The sequence below is a fragment of the Microchirus variegatus genome (genome assembly GCF_963457635.1).
Source record: "Microchirus variegatus genome assembly, chromosome: 18".
Taxonomy (NCBI): domain Eukaryota; kingdom Metazoa; phylum Chordata; class Actinopteri; order Pleuronectiformes; family Soleidae; genus Microchirus; species Microchirus variegatus.
Genome location: NC_139819.1, coordinates 14,771,457 through 14,788,730, shown reverse-complemented (window position 1 = coordinate 14,788,730; position 17,274 = coordinate 14,771,457). Strand labels below are relative to the sequence as shown.

General features: G+C 40.9%; 1 protein-coding gene across 1 annotated transcript in view; it reads left to right on the top strand.

Moving 5' to 3' along the window:
- The window catches only part of slc4a4a (solute carrier family 4 member 4a), a gene marked incomplete at its 5' end in the record, with an annotated part of 43,586 nt that overhangs the window by 4,602 nt on the left and 21,710 nt on the right, over positions 1-17,274 (top strand). Inside the window, 5 exons of the mRNA XM_083904581.1 lie at positions 1,606-1,770; positions 9,173-9,308; positions 10,622-10,782; positions 12,935-13,114; positions 16,643-16,719. Coding sequence (XP_083760707.1) covers positions 1,606-1,770; positions 9,173-9,308; positions 10,622-10,782; positions 12,935-13,114; positions 16,643-16,719 — 719 coding nt within the window. The remainder of the gene's footprint in view (positions 1-1,605; positions 1,771-9,172; positions 9,309-10,621; positions 10,783-12,934; positions 13,115-16,642; positions 16,720-17,274) is intronic.

Below are 17,274 nucleotides of genomic sequence, written 5' to 3'. Positions count from 1 at the left end.
TATGTTGAGGAGTTCAGCCACTTCCTGGTTGGGTCATGTGCTGGCTTTGGCTCAGTGTTTCTCAGCCCGATAGAATAAGTGACATTTGTGACGATGATCGCACAGAGCCTTTTGTCCCAGGAGCACTTTTGGTGTTTTACAAACCTCTTTTAGCTATCAGTGTATGCAGTGTTCTTCTCATAATTAAAGGTGCCATATGTAAGAATGTGGTCAAAAACGGTTACTACATTCAAATTCAAAATACCGAGGTCTTTTAGGTTTGGTTTTCTGACGTAACTGTCAACCCGTGGTTGCTCGGCAGCTGAGACTCTACTGATTGCAATGATAGCTAGACGGCGGTAGGTGGCGCCACATGCCAAATCAGGATTTCAAAACATAAACATGATTTGCAGTCTGCAAAATATTATTTTTAAGGCAAATATTTTGGCTGCACTGTTGTTGTTGGTGAGTTCAGTTTGTTATATTATTATTATTATTCCTCTCTCTCAGTCTCTGTGACATATTAGGAGGATTTTATGGCCTGTTGATTTAGATGTATTACATAATGCACCTTTAAAGTTTTATGAGAGCTACTAATCTTTCATTCTAATTTTAAATAGTTAAATAACACTTATTTCACACCTGCAGCAGTTAATAAGTTAGTGCAGGATAAATCTATATCCACTTATCCTTTGACCGACACGAGCTGGTCTAGAGGAAAGATGAATGTGAGCCAGGTCACCGGCCTGCCACTAATATGCTGAATCAGAAGCACACGCGCAGTGTATAGTGTGTATATATAAAAGACAAATGACCAGCATGTATTGCAATGCATTCTGGCATGGCGTCTGTGTTATTGGCATAAAGTCTGGTAATTAATGATCCCTAAACCAGCGAACTACCTGTAAAACAACACGTCCTTCTGTTGGTACGACGCCAGCTTTTATGAGAAGGATGCAGCCATGCGAGCAGTCATGCCATCTTCACTGCGACATGCTACTTTTTCTGTCCAAATATTTGTTTTGACAGCGAACTGAAACCTCGACCGCAGGCTGTGTTACGCTGTCTTTGATATGTTGGGGGCCACACGAGAATGTTCTCCATGGAACAGATGTGAAAAGTGGTTATTTACCGTCATCATGTAGTTATTATGTGTCATTATGCTCTCACCAAACAGGGATTATGATCGTACACTACCGTTCAAAAGTTTGGGGTCACCTGTACAATTTTTTTGTGTTTTACATTAAAAGCCACACTTTTATTCATCAAAAGAGTTGCAAAATGAATAGAAAATATAGTCAAGACATTGACAAGATAAGAAATAATGTTTTTTATTCAAAATAATAATTTTGCCCTTTGATCAAAGAACCAGCAAAACTGTTTTCAGCTGTGCTAACATCATTGCACAAGGGTTTTCAAGGGTTTTCTAATCATCCAATAGCCTTCTAGCAACCACAATGTACCATTAAAACACTGGAAATGGTCTTCTATACACCTATGTACAAATTCCATTAAAGACCAGACGTTTGCAGCGAGAATAGTCGTTCACCTCATTAACAATGTATATCGTGTATTTCTGATTCGTTGAATGTTATATTCATTGAAAATGTATTTATATTTCCGCAGGTCACCACACTATTTACATCGGCGTGCACGTGCCTAAGAGTTACCGTCGTCGGAGGCGTCACCGTCGGAAAACCGGCCACAAGGACAGAAAGGAGAAGTCAACAGAGGGCACCCTTGACAAGTCGGACAATGATGAGACCAGCAACAGCATCCTCAAACCTCTCAGTAAGTTCTGATGGATTCCATGTCAAGGCTGATTAGGATTCACGTCTGTCCTCTCTTGAAGCTGCTCTTTGAAACCTTGCCATTCTCTGTGACCCCACAAAAGCTGCCGAGTCCACTCAGTGGACAGAAATAACCTTGCGTGTCTTCCTGACTGTCGAGTCCATTTTGACACAGCAGAGTGAACTTTCATTGGAAATAATGGCTGCTCACGCAAAACCATGCTGGTGTCGATATAAGCCCTTTGAGTGCCGTGTACAAGTGTGCGCCTTTCTGTGTCCTTTGTCCTTGGTTGTAGACATAAGTGTATCTGTCTTTGTGTGCCAGCATGTATTCTTGGTTGGCTGCAGCCTCTTCTGTTCCGTAAAGTGAAAAGTGAGATGTGGCCTTAGGCCTGAGAGACAGTGAGGGAAGAGTGGAAGGAAGGTCAGTTTTGGAGGTTAAACCTAACGTGATGTTTTTCCTCGACTGTGTTTAAGTTGAGGTTCGAAACAGTGTTCGGAGAACATTCTATCAATCCAGGGTCTAAATATATCTTGTATAGGGTCACATTAGGGATGTTTGATTTCTTTTTAATACATTTTTATTATGAATATATCCCTTAAAATCCAACCTATAACGGCTATGTTTCTCTGCATGCGTGTGAAAGGTAGCGACTACGATCGCCCATTCCTGAAAAAACCCAGCGTAGTCACGCTTTGATTAAGTAACAACTGAAACCTTGCATGCCTGTTTGTTTGGAACAACACTGGTAATTCTCCATTCATGGAAAACGCCACTATGTTGGCAGGAGAACGTGTGCGGTGACGTTTTGTCAACACTGCACTCATCTGCTGGTTCATATGGGAGGAATCGCGTAAATGCTGTTTATGTTACGTGGGATTTTCTCTGGTGGAATTAGTGAAGTGTGCTCCGACATGGCAAAACATCACAAACATGGACCGAGTGCACTTGGTTCATTGGTTTTTTACTGTGTGTAAACAGTAAAAACCACAGTAAAAAAAGACACCTTTTTTTTTTTACATTTTAAAGTCATTCATTGAAACGTTATTGTTTCAACCATAAATGTAAGAATTTCTTTTAATGTTCTTCTAAATCAAATCAAATGTAGAAGAATCTGTCCGGCCTGTCAATAGTGCACAGACATTATAGGCAGTATAACGTCCTGCGGCCCCAGGGGAAGACCCTCGTCTGTCATAACGACTGAAATCGTCTTGTTTGCTTAGATGAACACTGCAGGAAACTGTGCACACATCTCCTGGTTGAATGTGTGTCCAGTACAGAGATATTTGACCTCTGCTTATTTTGATGAGTTTGTTTCTGCCCCCCCCCCCCCCCCCCCCTTTTCCCAAAGTCAGGGGAGACCAAGCTAAGACTGCAGTGTTGTGTTCAGTTTTAGGTTTGCATTTCAAAGTAATGTCACTTCTTCTTTTCACAAAAAAATAATGCAATACTTAGACTTTTCGAAGTTGATGCCTCAATATTTTAAAGCGGACATTTTTAAACTGTCCAACGGTAAGAGGGAGGTAAATGTTTCATCTTTCAGCATTTATAGATTTTAGTTTGAAAGAGAAAAGCATTCATACAATTCTAGATATGCTTTGCCTGGTTCCAAATACCCTGAAAGAAAGCAATTTCCAAGTTTGCAGTGAAAATGTACGACTTAAAAATGCTACCGGAATTTGTTTTGGCTAATCTAATTGCAAAAACTTGACATTTGACAGAAGGAAGTTAGAAAACAAACCTCCACATGTTAATGTTGAATGTGGTCACTTGAAGGAAACCTAGTGGGTGAATTGGATAAATTAAGATTCATAAGCTGTGGTATATTTCTAATTCATAATGGTGTAATGTCCTGAAACAAAGGCATCACATCTTTTTGGCTGTGCATTTGTCATACCTGCAGACACTAGAGTGTTAGGGTGAATTCCAATTCCTTGCTTAACCCTCAATCCTAACCCTGAATCTCAAAAATGTGCGCTCCCTCTAGTGCAAGGACTGTCCCGATTCTCGGAAAAATTAAGTTGAGGGGCGAGTTTAAGGGCTGTATCGCATTCAATATTGAGATTTTCTGAGACCACCCTTGGGAGCAAGGGCTACCCAGAATGCATTGCGTGTTTTCTCATAACAAAGATGGGTCGAAAGCAGCGAAACGAGTACGCTACAAATGTGTGAAGTATTTTCTTTGTTAATAGACATAAAAATTACAAAAACCATTGTATTATCTTAGTTTAGGCCCATATTATGGATTACTGACGTCATTGTTGCGGAACATTTTTATTTTACGATCTTTTGTCAATAGCCGGCCAGTGAGCACACGCGATCGTTTGCTATGGTTTACTTTTCAATAAGCCGTGGTGTGTGGTAACTGTCAGCTGAATATGTCCGTGGTTGTTGTATTTGTATGAGTATCATCTTATAACTAACTGACAACCTAATAACTTGACTGACAAACGGATCGTAATAAATAATCGTGACTTAAATGTGTTCTTCTTCTTCTTCTTTTTTGGAGTTGACAGACTGGACGCAGCTTTCGCGTTATTCTGCCCCCTACAGTCTGAAGACGTATCTGCATTTAAGGGGTGTCCCATTTCTAAGTGACAAAATAACCCTCAACACTTGGTTTTGAGGGCCAGTTAAGATTAAGGGTTGAGCTTGAGGGTTAAGATTGAGGCTTACGGTAGGAATTGGAATTGGCCCTTATTCTCATTTATACATCTTCCCCTTGCAGCTGGTATTTGTTACATTTTCATCACAACATGCCCTCCTCAGCTGTAACAACAACATACCAGAGCTCACTGTTCTGGGTATAAATGCTTCGCTCTCAATGGATCACCCTCAGGGTTTTCACTCTGCATTCAAACAAATCCCCAATCACAGCCTGGTGTGCGAGCTGCCCTGCATACTGAATGGAGAGCGTTTCCCCAGTTTCCCAGTCATCCTCTCTCGTCTTTGAACGAGGCGATGCGGCGTGTTTTGCGTTATCGCTGCCGTGTACAGTCACAGACAGTCAACGTGCTATTGGATCCCATGGAGCCTATTACTGTGCTGTGTTTTTTTTTTGAAAAAGGTCAGAGGAGAAGGAAGGTATTTGTGTAGGATGCATGTCAAGAGTGGGACTAAACAGGCCTTTAGTGGCAGTCATACTAAGCTTTCTACTGGGCAGCGGGCATTCTTCCTCCATCCACTATCCCATGAGCCTCTGCTGCTGGGACAAAGTCCTCTTTGTGTGCCCATGGCTCTTGGCTAGAGCACACACAGCTTTGAAATTGCGTTTGAACGATGGGATTTTCATTTCCATCCCTCCTTTTGGTGCTTGCTCTCACCCCCTTTGCTTTCACTCTGCCCCGAGTCTCACCCTTCCTAGCCCTCCTCACCCTCACTCCCACCTTCTCTCTTAGCAACTAGCGGGACAGTATTGCATTGACACCGACACTGTGCTTGTTTCCAAGTCCCTCCTGGATAGCAGCAGTTTTTCATGCAGAATTAGAAAATCTCTCTTGGACACATGTTGAGAAGACACTTTGTTGTTGTTGTTGCCTGCTGTGTCAGTGAATTCATTTTTTTTCTTTAAAGGTCCAATGTTTTTAAATTTAAGAGGAGGTTACTGGCAGAGATTGAATATACTCCCCTAAGTGTTTGTATACGTGTGAAATAGCTTTGAAATAATTATAAAAAATATATTTTTTAAATCTCACAATTTATGTTAGATAGGCAAGGGGTTTGTTCTACAGAGGCCACCGTCTTGTACTGCCATGTTTCTACAGCAAAACCAGCCAAAGTGTGCAGAATCTTGCTCTGCAAAATGAGGAGAAACGCCATCATTCCTGGTATGTGAAGGATATCGTAGTTCCCTGAAGTGCTTGGGGAAAGGAGGGTTGAGCAGGAGGAGTCCTCGGCCTTCACTCTCAGCATTAGATGTCACTAAATCTCACAAACTGGCCCTTTAAGGATAATAATTCTGAACATCACTCAATTAACAATATGGCTTCTAAAAACTAAACATCTGTTGACACTGGGTGTTCCTTCAGCAGGACATCTTAACCGTTGTTTTACTGCAGAATAATTATCCATCCATCCATCCATCCATTATCTACCCTCTACCAGAGGGTCGCGGGGGGTGCTCTGCCTATCTCAGCTGACATTGGGCGATAGGCGGGGTACACCCTGGACAGTTCGCCAGTCCATCACAGGGCCACATATAGAGTCAAACAACCATTCACCTCACACTCTCACACCTACGGTCAATTTAGAGTGACCAATTCACCTAATCCCCATATCGCATGTTTTTGGACTCTGTGGGAGGAAGCCGGAGAACCCGGAGAAAACCCACGCACACACGGGGAGAACATGCAAACTCCTTGCAGAAAGGCCCTTGTTCCCAAGTTGTTCCAAACGGGGCTCGAACCCAGGAACCCGGGTCAGACTTGCTGCAAAGGCAAGAGTGCTAGTCCTAACTAGAATAATTATGTAATCATTAAATAATAAAATATTCCATTCTGCTCCTGAGAAAGAAAGCAGAACTACTCCTTCTTTTGTATTACTTGTGTGCATGAAATGAGCCCGAGGCGCTGACCCTCACCTTGCTCTGCCGTCTGCATTGTTTGCACATCATTTTGGCCGTATAGCAGGTATTTAGCGCTTGTTTTAACTGTTTACTGTAATCAGTGTAAATCACTAAGTGTCAGCTGAATGTGTGAAACGCACATGTAAATTACTTCAGCTAAAGTGTTATTAAACAGGTTGTGGAGACTTAAGCTAGTTGCAGCTTGTGGCAAATCTCCGTGTGTGAGTGAACTGTGTGTGAAGGCAGACACTTTATCCTCCACCTAGTAATCTTAGAGCTGCTTCTCTGGTGTGCTTCTCTACCTGTTGTTATTGTGCTGCAGAAAAAAAAGAGCAATGAGGTGAAACTTAAGGCTTTCATTTACAGTTTTACCAATGACCAAGTGAATGAATGAGTCAGTGTGGTGGGTGGCAATTTGAAGAGTTAAAACATCTCCTGCAAAGGAAAATTCCTTTTTGAGAAACAGAACTACGGTAGGTCAGATCGATGTTGCTCCTCTGGTGCTTTTACTTCCACACCTTCATTAAACCCTTTAAGGTACTACGCAACCATTTGGTCGAGCACACTTTAAGTCACTATATCTCATTGAAAAATGCATCAAGCTGAACTCACTAACACTAAATTAATGTGACTTGTTCTGAATGTTGTACTTTATGAATTATGCAAACAAGGTTTATTATGAACAGATGTCTCTACCGTTTGGTAGAGGCCTGTATCTAAAATAATGAAGGGTATAATTAAAAAAATAAAAAATAATAATATATATATATATATATGTATATATTTATTGATTTTTGTTATTGTTATAAGTAAATAAAATAAATTAATAAAAAATGCAAATACATTTTTTTTTCTTTGCCCTTTTCTTGGTGTGTACCTTAGAGGGTTAATGATGGCAACGATAGAAATAGATTTATTTTCTTACTCTTAATATAAGATAACCACTGCTCCACCACAGCAGTTTTTCAAAAAAAATTCAACGTCATCAGTATTACAGCAAGCTGCTATGTAATAGCAGATTACATAGCACACACACACACACACACACACACACACACACACACACACACACACACACACACACACACACACACACACACACACAGCCTAAACGAGGCATTATTCCCGACCTCAACCATAACCAGTCAATGCCTTAAATTAAGATTAACCTAACCACAATTCAAAACCTAACCCTATATTTAACCAGAGGACTACAGGTCTAGACAAAGTCAGTGTTTATGCCAGAAAGGGTTATGAAGACACATACACACACAGGTTTCCATGACTTCAGAGGACATTACATTGACTTACATTCATTTCCTGGACACTTACTCTAACCATAACCATAACTACTACTGGCCTAACCCTAACCGTGACCCTAACCCTAACCTATACTTAACCACAGCCTGACTTTAAAACATGTCTTCACCTTAAAAGGTAGTAATATATGTGCATTACAGGGACTTGACTTTTGTGCCCATAAGGAAGGCGAGACCCCATATTGTGACTGTGTAAAAACTTAGGTCCCTACACCATAAGGAATACCAGGTACACACACACACTAGTCTTTCTGCATTTGTAAGGGCCCTCAATAACATAATGCGTTACTCAGCCCTGACAGTAACCATAACAACAGTTTGCTCATGTAGCCCTGGTCTGTTGTTGAATTCAAAACCAAGCTTCCCCCTTAAACAAGCCTACATATCATGGGTGAGTGAGTGAGTCACGGTGTCTTGACTGGTGTAGTGTAGGAAAAAAAACACACACACGTGTAATGACAATGACAATAAACATGAGTGCATTGCATTGACAGTAGGTGACCAAGACCTAATGTATTATGTACATGCTGGGCAATAGATGGACGTGGATGCAGGTGCAGTGAAAGTTATCACGTCGATCTCCATTGTGCAGCATGTGCATGTGACAAGAGCAGTTTACAGTATCGACACAGTAGCAGAGGTGCCATTGTTTCCTCAATGTGCGCTTTACTGTGAACAAGCCTCTGATGATGGTCATGTATGGTGGTTTGTTGATGACATAATCTCCGTGTGTGGTTTTCTGCTTCATGAAAAAGGGGGGGGGAGTAATTGTCTGTTCTCATTCAAAGTTCAAATCTTTTTCCCTTCTTATCGTGATGTCGACCATTTGCATCATGACCTGAACTACCATAATTCATCCATGGGTCTTCTTGAAATTCTGTTTGGCTGTTTAGTGTTGCTTTCTCAATATTCAAATGAGAAGAACAAGGGGAAGGAAAGCCAAGCCTCTGCTGAAGAATAGGCCAGTTTGTGAACCATTTCCTAATTGTTAATGAGGGGCTCCAGGGCAGCTTGCCAAGGTTGCAGGGCCAATGGCGAAGGCCTGTTTGAACAGTGAAGGGGGAGGCACTTGCTGCGGGGACCTTGTCACTGAGGGGACCCCTAAACCCCATCGGCCCCCTCCTACCTGGTTCGCAGAGTGTTGGATAAGGCAGCTGAGAGTGGCTGTCACTTCTACCTAAGACTTTAATGAGGGTTTAGCTGCTGCTTATGGACTGTGGTCCCTTTTTGACTGGCTAACTGAGGAGCAAACCCCGGTTCGGTTGATTGGGACACTACAGGGTGGTCGGCAAGTCTTAAAAGATGTCCAACAACAATAATAATCAAGAGGAGAGGGAGGAAAAGGAAGAGGACACAAGCGAGAAAGAAGAGGAGGTCATGGTGAAAATCCCACCACCTCCACCTCCTCCTGAGATCAACGGGAAGGGTCCAGCCGAGGAGGACAAGTCATTACCCAAAACAATGCCCAACGGGCACCAGAGTCAGCCTATGAACCGCAGTATTTTTCCTCTCTCCACAGTCTCGCCAGCAGCGGAGAGGATCCGCTTCATCCTTGGGGAGGAGGACGATGGCCCGCCTCCCCCTCAACTCTTCACTGAGTTGGATGAGCTGCTGTCAGTGGATGGACAGGAGATGGAGTGGAAGGAGACGGCCAGGTAAGGATCTCAGTGTCACCACTTCCCTCCTCTCCACGTTCTCTGTTTTAGTGACGGCTAGAAAACTTCTCCAGTCCACTCACTATTAATTAAAAAAATATATATACAGTTGACTTTGAAAAGTCACATACACAGCAAAATTCTTTTTTAAGGTTCAACTCTAGATATTTTTAAACAGCCCAGAGCCTGGGAAATGGCTGAACAAACATCTGTAAACTTTAGCTGCTTGACAGTCTGAAATCAGTTTGTCAAGCACTAAGGGCATTTACTGTGTGCAGGGCATTTAGAAAGAACTCCCACAGTTCCACAGGTTTCTCCTGTGTGGCCCACTATGGGATGGGATAGGACAGAGATGGGTTAATTGTTTATGCATCATTAGTGTTGGATGAGTGAAGCGCTCTCAGGGGGAAACTGGATCCTGACGCTGCTGTTTGAGGCTCAGGATGAGGTGACTTGTTGTCCTACCCTCTGACCAATACTGCAGAAAGATGTTACAGTATTTTTAGGGATACTTTTTGAATGATTTGCAGAACTGGAACTGTCAGCTGTGGGCAGAGATACAACACAATACATTAACAATAGATGAAAAGTAAAAAAGAATTTCAGTGATGATTAAAGAAATATTTCTCTGCAAAGTAAGTAAATCAATACAAGATGAGCTTGGTTGAAAAAGGTCCAGAGTTGTTTAAAGTGTCTCTTTCTCTATTTAACTCTGCAAGAATAACAGGTCATAAAAGGTGAAATAAATCAATCTTGCATATCCACACTGTCAAACTTCTAAATCTGCAAATAACTGCAGAGATTAAGACGCGGTGCAATGTTTCGCCAAATGCACTCAGGGGGACTCGCACCGAATAAAAGGTCTCACAAGTGCTGTGTCGTGCTGGCTGTACGCCAAGTGCAATTTGGCAGCCGAACGGGCTGAAATAAAACCCTCGTACAGAAACAACTGCTCAGTCCCAGTTCACTTTGTCATAAATCTGACTCTGAGAAAGTGGAGGGATTAAAAAAATACATGAAAAAAGTAATAATAATAATATTTAATAAAACATTTTTTTGACAATTTTCACAAATTTTAATTTTCTCTCAGTTACATGTTTGTTCCGCCTTTTTAAAGTACTTTTTGGAAGCAAAGTGCTGAATTCCTTCAGTTATCCCACATTTTTTTCAATGTTAGTTTTAGGATATTCTGACATCTGTGTATTCTGTGACTTCCTGCTTTTTATAATCTGAATAGCACATCAAGGCACAGTTGAGTGCTTACATGAGAGTTTTCAGTTTAATCCAACCCCCTCGTTCTCACTTTCCTCCAGGTGGATTAAGTTTGAGGAGAAGGTCGAGAAAGGAGGTGAACGCTGGAGTAAACCTCACGTGGCGACGCTGTCCTTACACAGTCTGTTTGAGCTGCGGACATGCATAGAGAAAGGCACCATCATGCTGGACATGGAAGCGTCCACTCTTCCTCAGGTTGTTGGTAAGTTGCCCTCAGATCAACAGATGAATGACATTACGTCCAGACGCTGCTAATTTGCAACTGGCGAATGTGTTTTAGAAGGTTGTGTTAACCAGATTGCATGTATGTATTTTGTGGGTTCTTTTTTGTTGGTGCAGCTATGTACTTCCTTCCTGGTATAGCGCAGCATCAGGGTGTTTCCTGCAAATGTATACACATACTAGCCTTGAAATGAGCATAGTTTAATAGAGTTTCTAGCCACCTTAAAGCTGGGGTAGGCAACCTGATGTGGTCTTATTATTGATCAATAATTCCATGTGAATCAATTGATCTGGAGGAGAACTGGACTTCTGCACCTCCTCCAGGTTCTGTTTACATCCAATCTGGCCATGACTTTGACCAATCACAGAGCAGTTCTATTCCTATTGGTGCAATTTTCCTATTCCTACCCATCGAACATGTGTTCATTTGGTGGGAAGAGCACAGAAACAGGGGGTCAAGATCTCAAAACGTTCAACACTATACTGTTTTTTTTTAGTGATCTTGCCTACAGCTTAACATGGTCATGATAATGTACACGTTTTGTACTTTAATTGTGTTTTACACATGAGGGAGTGGCAAAGAAATGCCGTTGTTTTGCTGTTCTGCATATACAGCAACAATATAGCCGGGCCTCCCCTATATCCTGTCGGAGAACGCGTCCTTGCCGCCGCCATCAGATGATGTGCTGCAACAGTCAATGCAGCGTCTACATATAAATCTGTGATATCAGATATCAGTCAAGTGACTGCATAAAACAACATTGTTAGAGAATGAAGTATTCTTTAGATGTTTCCATTGTTCACTTGTCTCTTCTAAGTGTCCCACAATGGCACTGTGTGTCTGTGATACCAGGTCCTGTGTGCCACAAAAAAAATCATCTGCTCTGTGATGCACACTGTACTGCAGAGTTGTGTGTTTATGTGTTGAATGCACATCACACAATTCCTCTCTCCTCTTTTAAAAAGTAGGGAAAAAGGCAAAAGCTTAGGTGAACTGTATTTCACCTGAGCCTCAAACAGTTTAGGCATAAACTTCCTCATTTGAGGACAGCCAGCGCTCTTCAGTTGGTCTTAGATTATTATGTCATGCCCCTCCAATCGGATGCCGCCACCCCACTGCTTTGTGTGCATGAGGGCGCAGGAGGAAGAGTTACCACTTGGTGATTCATGTGAAGTAATTGACTGTGCTGCATGGGGCTGCACAGGCCGAGTGGAGCGGGGGCCTCTTGCTTTGGGGCTGGCCGACTTGACGGATGGGCCATTAACAGCGCTGCCCTCCACAAGAGGGGAGAAACTCCCTGAAGCTGTGATCCATCAGCATTCACTTTTCTGACCCTCTTTTTAAAAATAGGTTAGACCTTTTGATTGAGTCATTTCACGATGCCATGAGCACATAAGCACACAGGAGCATCACTGTGTGGGACACTAATTGAGTCTGAAGAGACTGCTTATGGTGACTTCATTATTTTCAGCGAGTGCGGCGCTGGTGTAAAATTCTCACTTAAGAAGGTTGACCCAGAATACAACCATTTAAAAATAGAGCAGTATTGACTTGACAACTGTGCAAGTTGATTCCTTCCTCTTAAAGCTCTTAATCACATTCTTTTAAATTAAATTTAATACTCAAGTTTTCAAGTTTTTTGGTCTCACATAACGTACGGAAGAGTTTAAGTGCAACATGTAAAGAACTTTTTTTTTTTACTTTTTCCTCAGAATTCTGTTCTGTTCAGTTTGGACTTTAATCTCAGAATTCTGACTTTAATCTCAGAATTATGACTTTAATCTAAAAAATCTGACTTTAATCTCAGAATGATGACTTTAATCTCAAAAATCTGACTTTAATCTCAAAAATCTGACTTTAATCTCAAAAATCTTTTAATCTCAGAATTATGACTTAAATCTCAGAAATATGACTTTAATCTCAGTTCGGATTTAAATCTCAGAATTTTGACTATTTCTTCAGAATTCTGACTTTAATGAATTAATATTTTTTTCTTTATTTAAATTTTTTTTACATGTGGCCCTAATACTAAACTAAACAAAACTAAAAAAACAAACAAAAACAAACTACTTGCTATTGTGCAGAATAACCAAATCTTGCTCTTCATTGTCTCTCCTCTCTTTGCCCTCAGACCTGATCACTGACAACCAGATTGAGATCGGGCAGCTGAAAGCCGAACTGAAGGACAAAGTGATGTACACGTTGCTACGGAAACATCGACACCAGACTAAGAAGTCCAACCTGCGCTCTCTGGCTGACATCGGCAAGACGGTCTCCAGTGCAAGTAGGCTGTTTTCCAACCAGGAAAACGGTAATACTGATGCCAGTTTGGTGCAGTCTTCATGTCTTTGTGAATTATTTAAAGAAACTGTTTTAATAACGTTTACAAACATTTTTATGTTAGATTAAGATCCTTTATTGATCATCATGGGGGAGAAATACACGTTGATTAATAAATAAATAAATAGACAATATGAAGCAATAGTGTTCAAGTACACTCTTAGAAATAAGGTTTTCCAAAAGGGTTCTTCTACAAGGGCTGAGGTTCTACCTGGAACCATTTGCTTCTGAAAAACAATTTCCTGAAAAAAGGGTTTTTCAAGGGTTCTTGGTAACACATGGTTCTAGTAAGAACCATTTTGATCCAGAGAACCCCGAATAAAGGGTTTTAAAAGGGTTCTTGGTGGAACCCTCCAAAAAGGTTTCAGGTGGAGCCTTTATAAAAAGGTTCTACCTGTAGCCACAAATGGTTCAAACCAAAGACAAACCAAAGAACCTTATATGGTTCTACTTAGCACTTTTATTTCTAAGAGTGTAAGAGTAATGCTATTGGTTTATTGTACTTTATATAATCATCATAGTATTAGTGTAGAAATGACTACAGGAATTACAATAAAGGACCAGTCCACTGCATTAACCCAATAACAATTTGGACTTACTACAAAATAAACACATATTATAAGTATTATTCTTAACAGACGAGGAAAACAACATTTGATTGGATTCCTTGAGTTATCAGAATTTTCACTGTAATTTAGAGCTCTTAACGTGAATAATCTCTACTGTTGAGCTACTTCCTACTCACTTATCTTTTTACCCAGGGGTTCTCAAAGTTTTGTTACCTGAGGGCCAATTTAGGAAACGAACATTGAACTGAGGGCCGCCAAAGGGGAAAAAAAAAATCCCATTTGTAATAATTTTAATAACCAGATTGCAGTTCTACAGTTTACACTTATTGGTCTGTATCCAGTAATGTCCAATAAACATTTAACAAGCTTAGTAGCTCCTGGATTACAGGCCGCCAGAAATGTTTCTGCGGGCCGCCATTGGCCCCCGGGCCACACTTTGAGAACCAATGATTTAACCGGTGACTGTGTTTTGCTAACACAATGTGAATGTACTCACTGTGCTCGCTGTACTAATTGAGTTGGAACTAATCAGATGTTTGTCAGGGGACATTTGACATCAGTGCATATGGCACTCGTGAGGAAAGTCCAAGGCCATGGAGGATTATAAAACTGGTCCAGGATTTTAAGATGTGACTTATATACACATTCAAAATTCACTGTTTGGCTATTTTGAATATATATTTTAAGTAAGTTATTTTATTAATTTATGATCCACCTGACTAATTCCTTCTTTTACAACATCATTTGTTTTTAAAATTGGAATAAACTGCTAATATATTTTACTCGGTGCAACAGCAGCAAGCAGATCATTTCCAATATAAACAGAGAGATTTATAGATGGGTCTTTGGAATATTATTTATCTGCTGCTATCACATTAATGAATGTGATTTATAACTTCAATAAACTCCTCGTGCTTTGTTGCACTCTTGAAACTCACCACGTAACAGCCAGAGCGTCGTCTCTACAGTACTGAGATAAAAAAAAAAAAACCCTGATAATCACTAACTGATCCCATTGTCAGGAGAAAGTAGGTCTACTCATGTGGTAAAATACATTGTGACTCACGTTTTTCTGTCCAACAACCCATGAAATCTGTGTTTTTCATGACACTCCTGCTCCTCACTTCACTCTTTTCTCTGCACAGCTTGTATAATTCCAGATAAATCCTGATTAACAAATCTTGATTTTTCTTCTTTTAACAAATATCATGCTATGGCCATTAACCGCTCTAGTCGTTTCTGCCTGCTGTCTAATTTTTTCTGCTTGCCTTTTCTTTCTGCTTCCCTGGATTGGGTCTGATAACCTGCCCCGCTGTTAATAAAAGCTCGCAGTCCTCTTGAGAACTCTCTGACTTGCTTGTCGGGTCGCATTTCAATGGAGGACTTGCAGAGCCAGAGGAGTACCAGCATGGACTGGCTTAGTAAGTTCACTAAACACAGTCTACATTCACACTGCAGAACACGGACGAGTCCTGAATTACTGCTGCTGCATCTAAGACCACGTTCAAGCCTGCTATGAACAAGAATCGTTCACATCTGGCATTGAAACTCATGTGGTTGACAAAGTGATCTTGACATATGGACTCAAGATTCCAGCTGCAGATTGAATGTAGTCATAATAATATACATATATGTTCTAGAGTATTGATATAAATAGTAATGTCAGTAGTGTCATAGTTTTTAGTTTTATTTTTTAAATAAATATCCCACATCGAAATACTCCCTGTTATTGGATTTTAACCCAGTCTTCTGTAGCTATATTTGAATAATTTACCCCAAATGTATTTTCCCTAAACAAAATCCTTTGACTGGCTGCATCATACTGACAAATGTTATTACCATCAGTGTTCAGGGGGCAGATGAATGAAAGGCTGCAGTGGCGTCAGAATTTGCACAAGTCTAACAGCTGTTTTACTTGGATTGATTCGAAGACGCTGAAGTTGAAGTCGTCGAGCTGAAGCCAAACGTCAGCAGAGCATCAGTCAGACTGATGTTCACCTGCTTCACATCAGGAAAACATTTAATCATAGACTGATGCAAAAGACGGACACTGAGATGATCATTTTTGGCTATATTTTTAGATTCAGGATACAGATTTTTATTTATAATTATCCCTGGTATTCAATTATAGATTAGTTTAGGCGTGTTACTTTTTGTAAATCAAACACAAAAGTCTACATTGTGTTAAAATTAATGTATTTAATCCTAAAATAGTGTACCATTAACCAGGTAAGCTCACATTTCATGACAGCATGTGTCAAACTCGAGGCCCGGGGGCCAGATGTGGCCCGCCACGTCATCTTATGTGGCCCGCGAGTGATTAATTGGTCTTAAAAATCTGTTTTAAAATAGGTCTATGCTGCTTTAAGGCGTGCGCTGACCATAAACTACATTTCCCACGATGCATGGCAATTGCGTTACCCGCAAAGTGACGGCATCCTGCCACTAGATCGCAGTGTATCATTGTATATGCTATGATTCATGCGACAAGTGAAATTGAATAAGTACTAAATACAGAAAGTTACCTTTAGTTTACATTATATTTGGTTACATTTAGTAACATTTATTCTGTATGACAGTTACATCTGGCCCTTTGAGGGTAACCATTATGCTGATGTAGCCCTCACTGAAAATGAGTTTGACACCCCTGGTATAAATGAAAAACTTCCAACAGATACTTAGTCTAATCCGAGCATAATACAGCTAGAATATTTGTGCCCGTCATCTGCGATATTCTGCAGTGCTTTCCAGAGAACTGTGGTATGCATGAGTCTCATTGCTGTCCCGGTGTTCCTCTCTGGGCTGCATGGACAAAGCAAACCGTCTGGGCCACTGTCTTTCCTTGGGTCTCTGCTGTCCAAATGGTTCCTACACATAATTGTTGAAAGTGAAGGTGGTCTAACTGCTCGGGATTGCTCTTCTTTTAACAGGTAGTCCAGCCACAGCTCACCGGAACCTGGCGTCCAACAGCATGAGCGACATTTCTGACAAGCCAGTAAAAGATCAGGTGAGTCAGCCTGATGTTGAAATCTGTTTTTGTCTCTTTTTTTAATTTGTTATTTTCGGACCGGAATGTGGCCTTAAAACTTATCTCTAAAGCCCTTTTTCCACCTACGGTCCCAGCTCGCCTCGCCTCGGCACGGCACAGTTTGAGTTGTGTTTCCATTACATTACAGTCACCTACTGAACGTGGGCGGAGTCATCACAGCATTGCTGCATGAAACTGCCGTGAAACTGGTCTTAAAAATCTGTGTTAAAATAGGTCTATGCTGCTTTAAGGTCATGCGTTGACCATAAACTACATTTCCCACAATGCATAGTGACAAAAGCAGTTGTTTTCAGTGAAACTGAATCGTTAGAATCAGTTAATTCAAAAAATATTTGTTCAGTACTTCCTCCATGACTGGGCTTTGTGATGCGGCTCACAGGTAGCATTTGCCATCAGCAATCGCTAAATACACCTAATATTGAGATTTCAGATATTTCCCTGGTAATTGTTGGAGATGAATCCACATTTTTAGGATTCTTAAAGGTCACATAGAGTGGTCCTGTTGCACATACA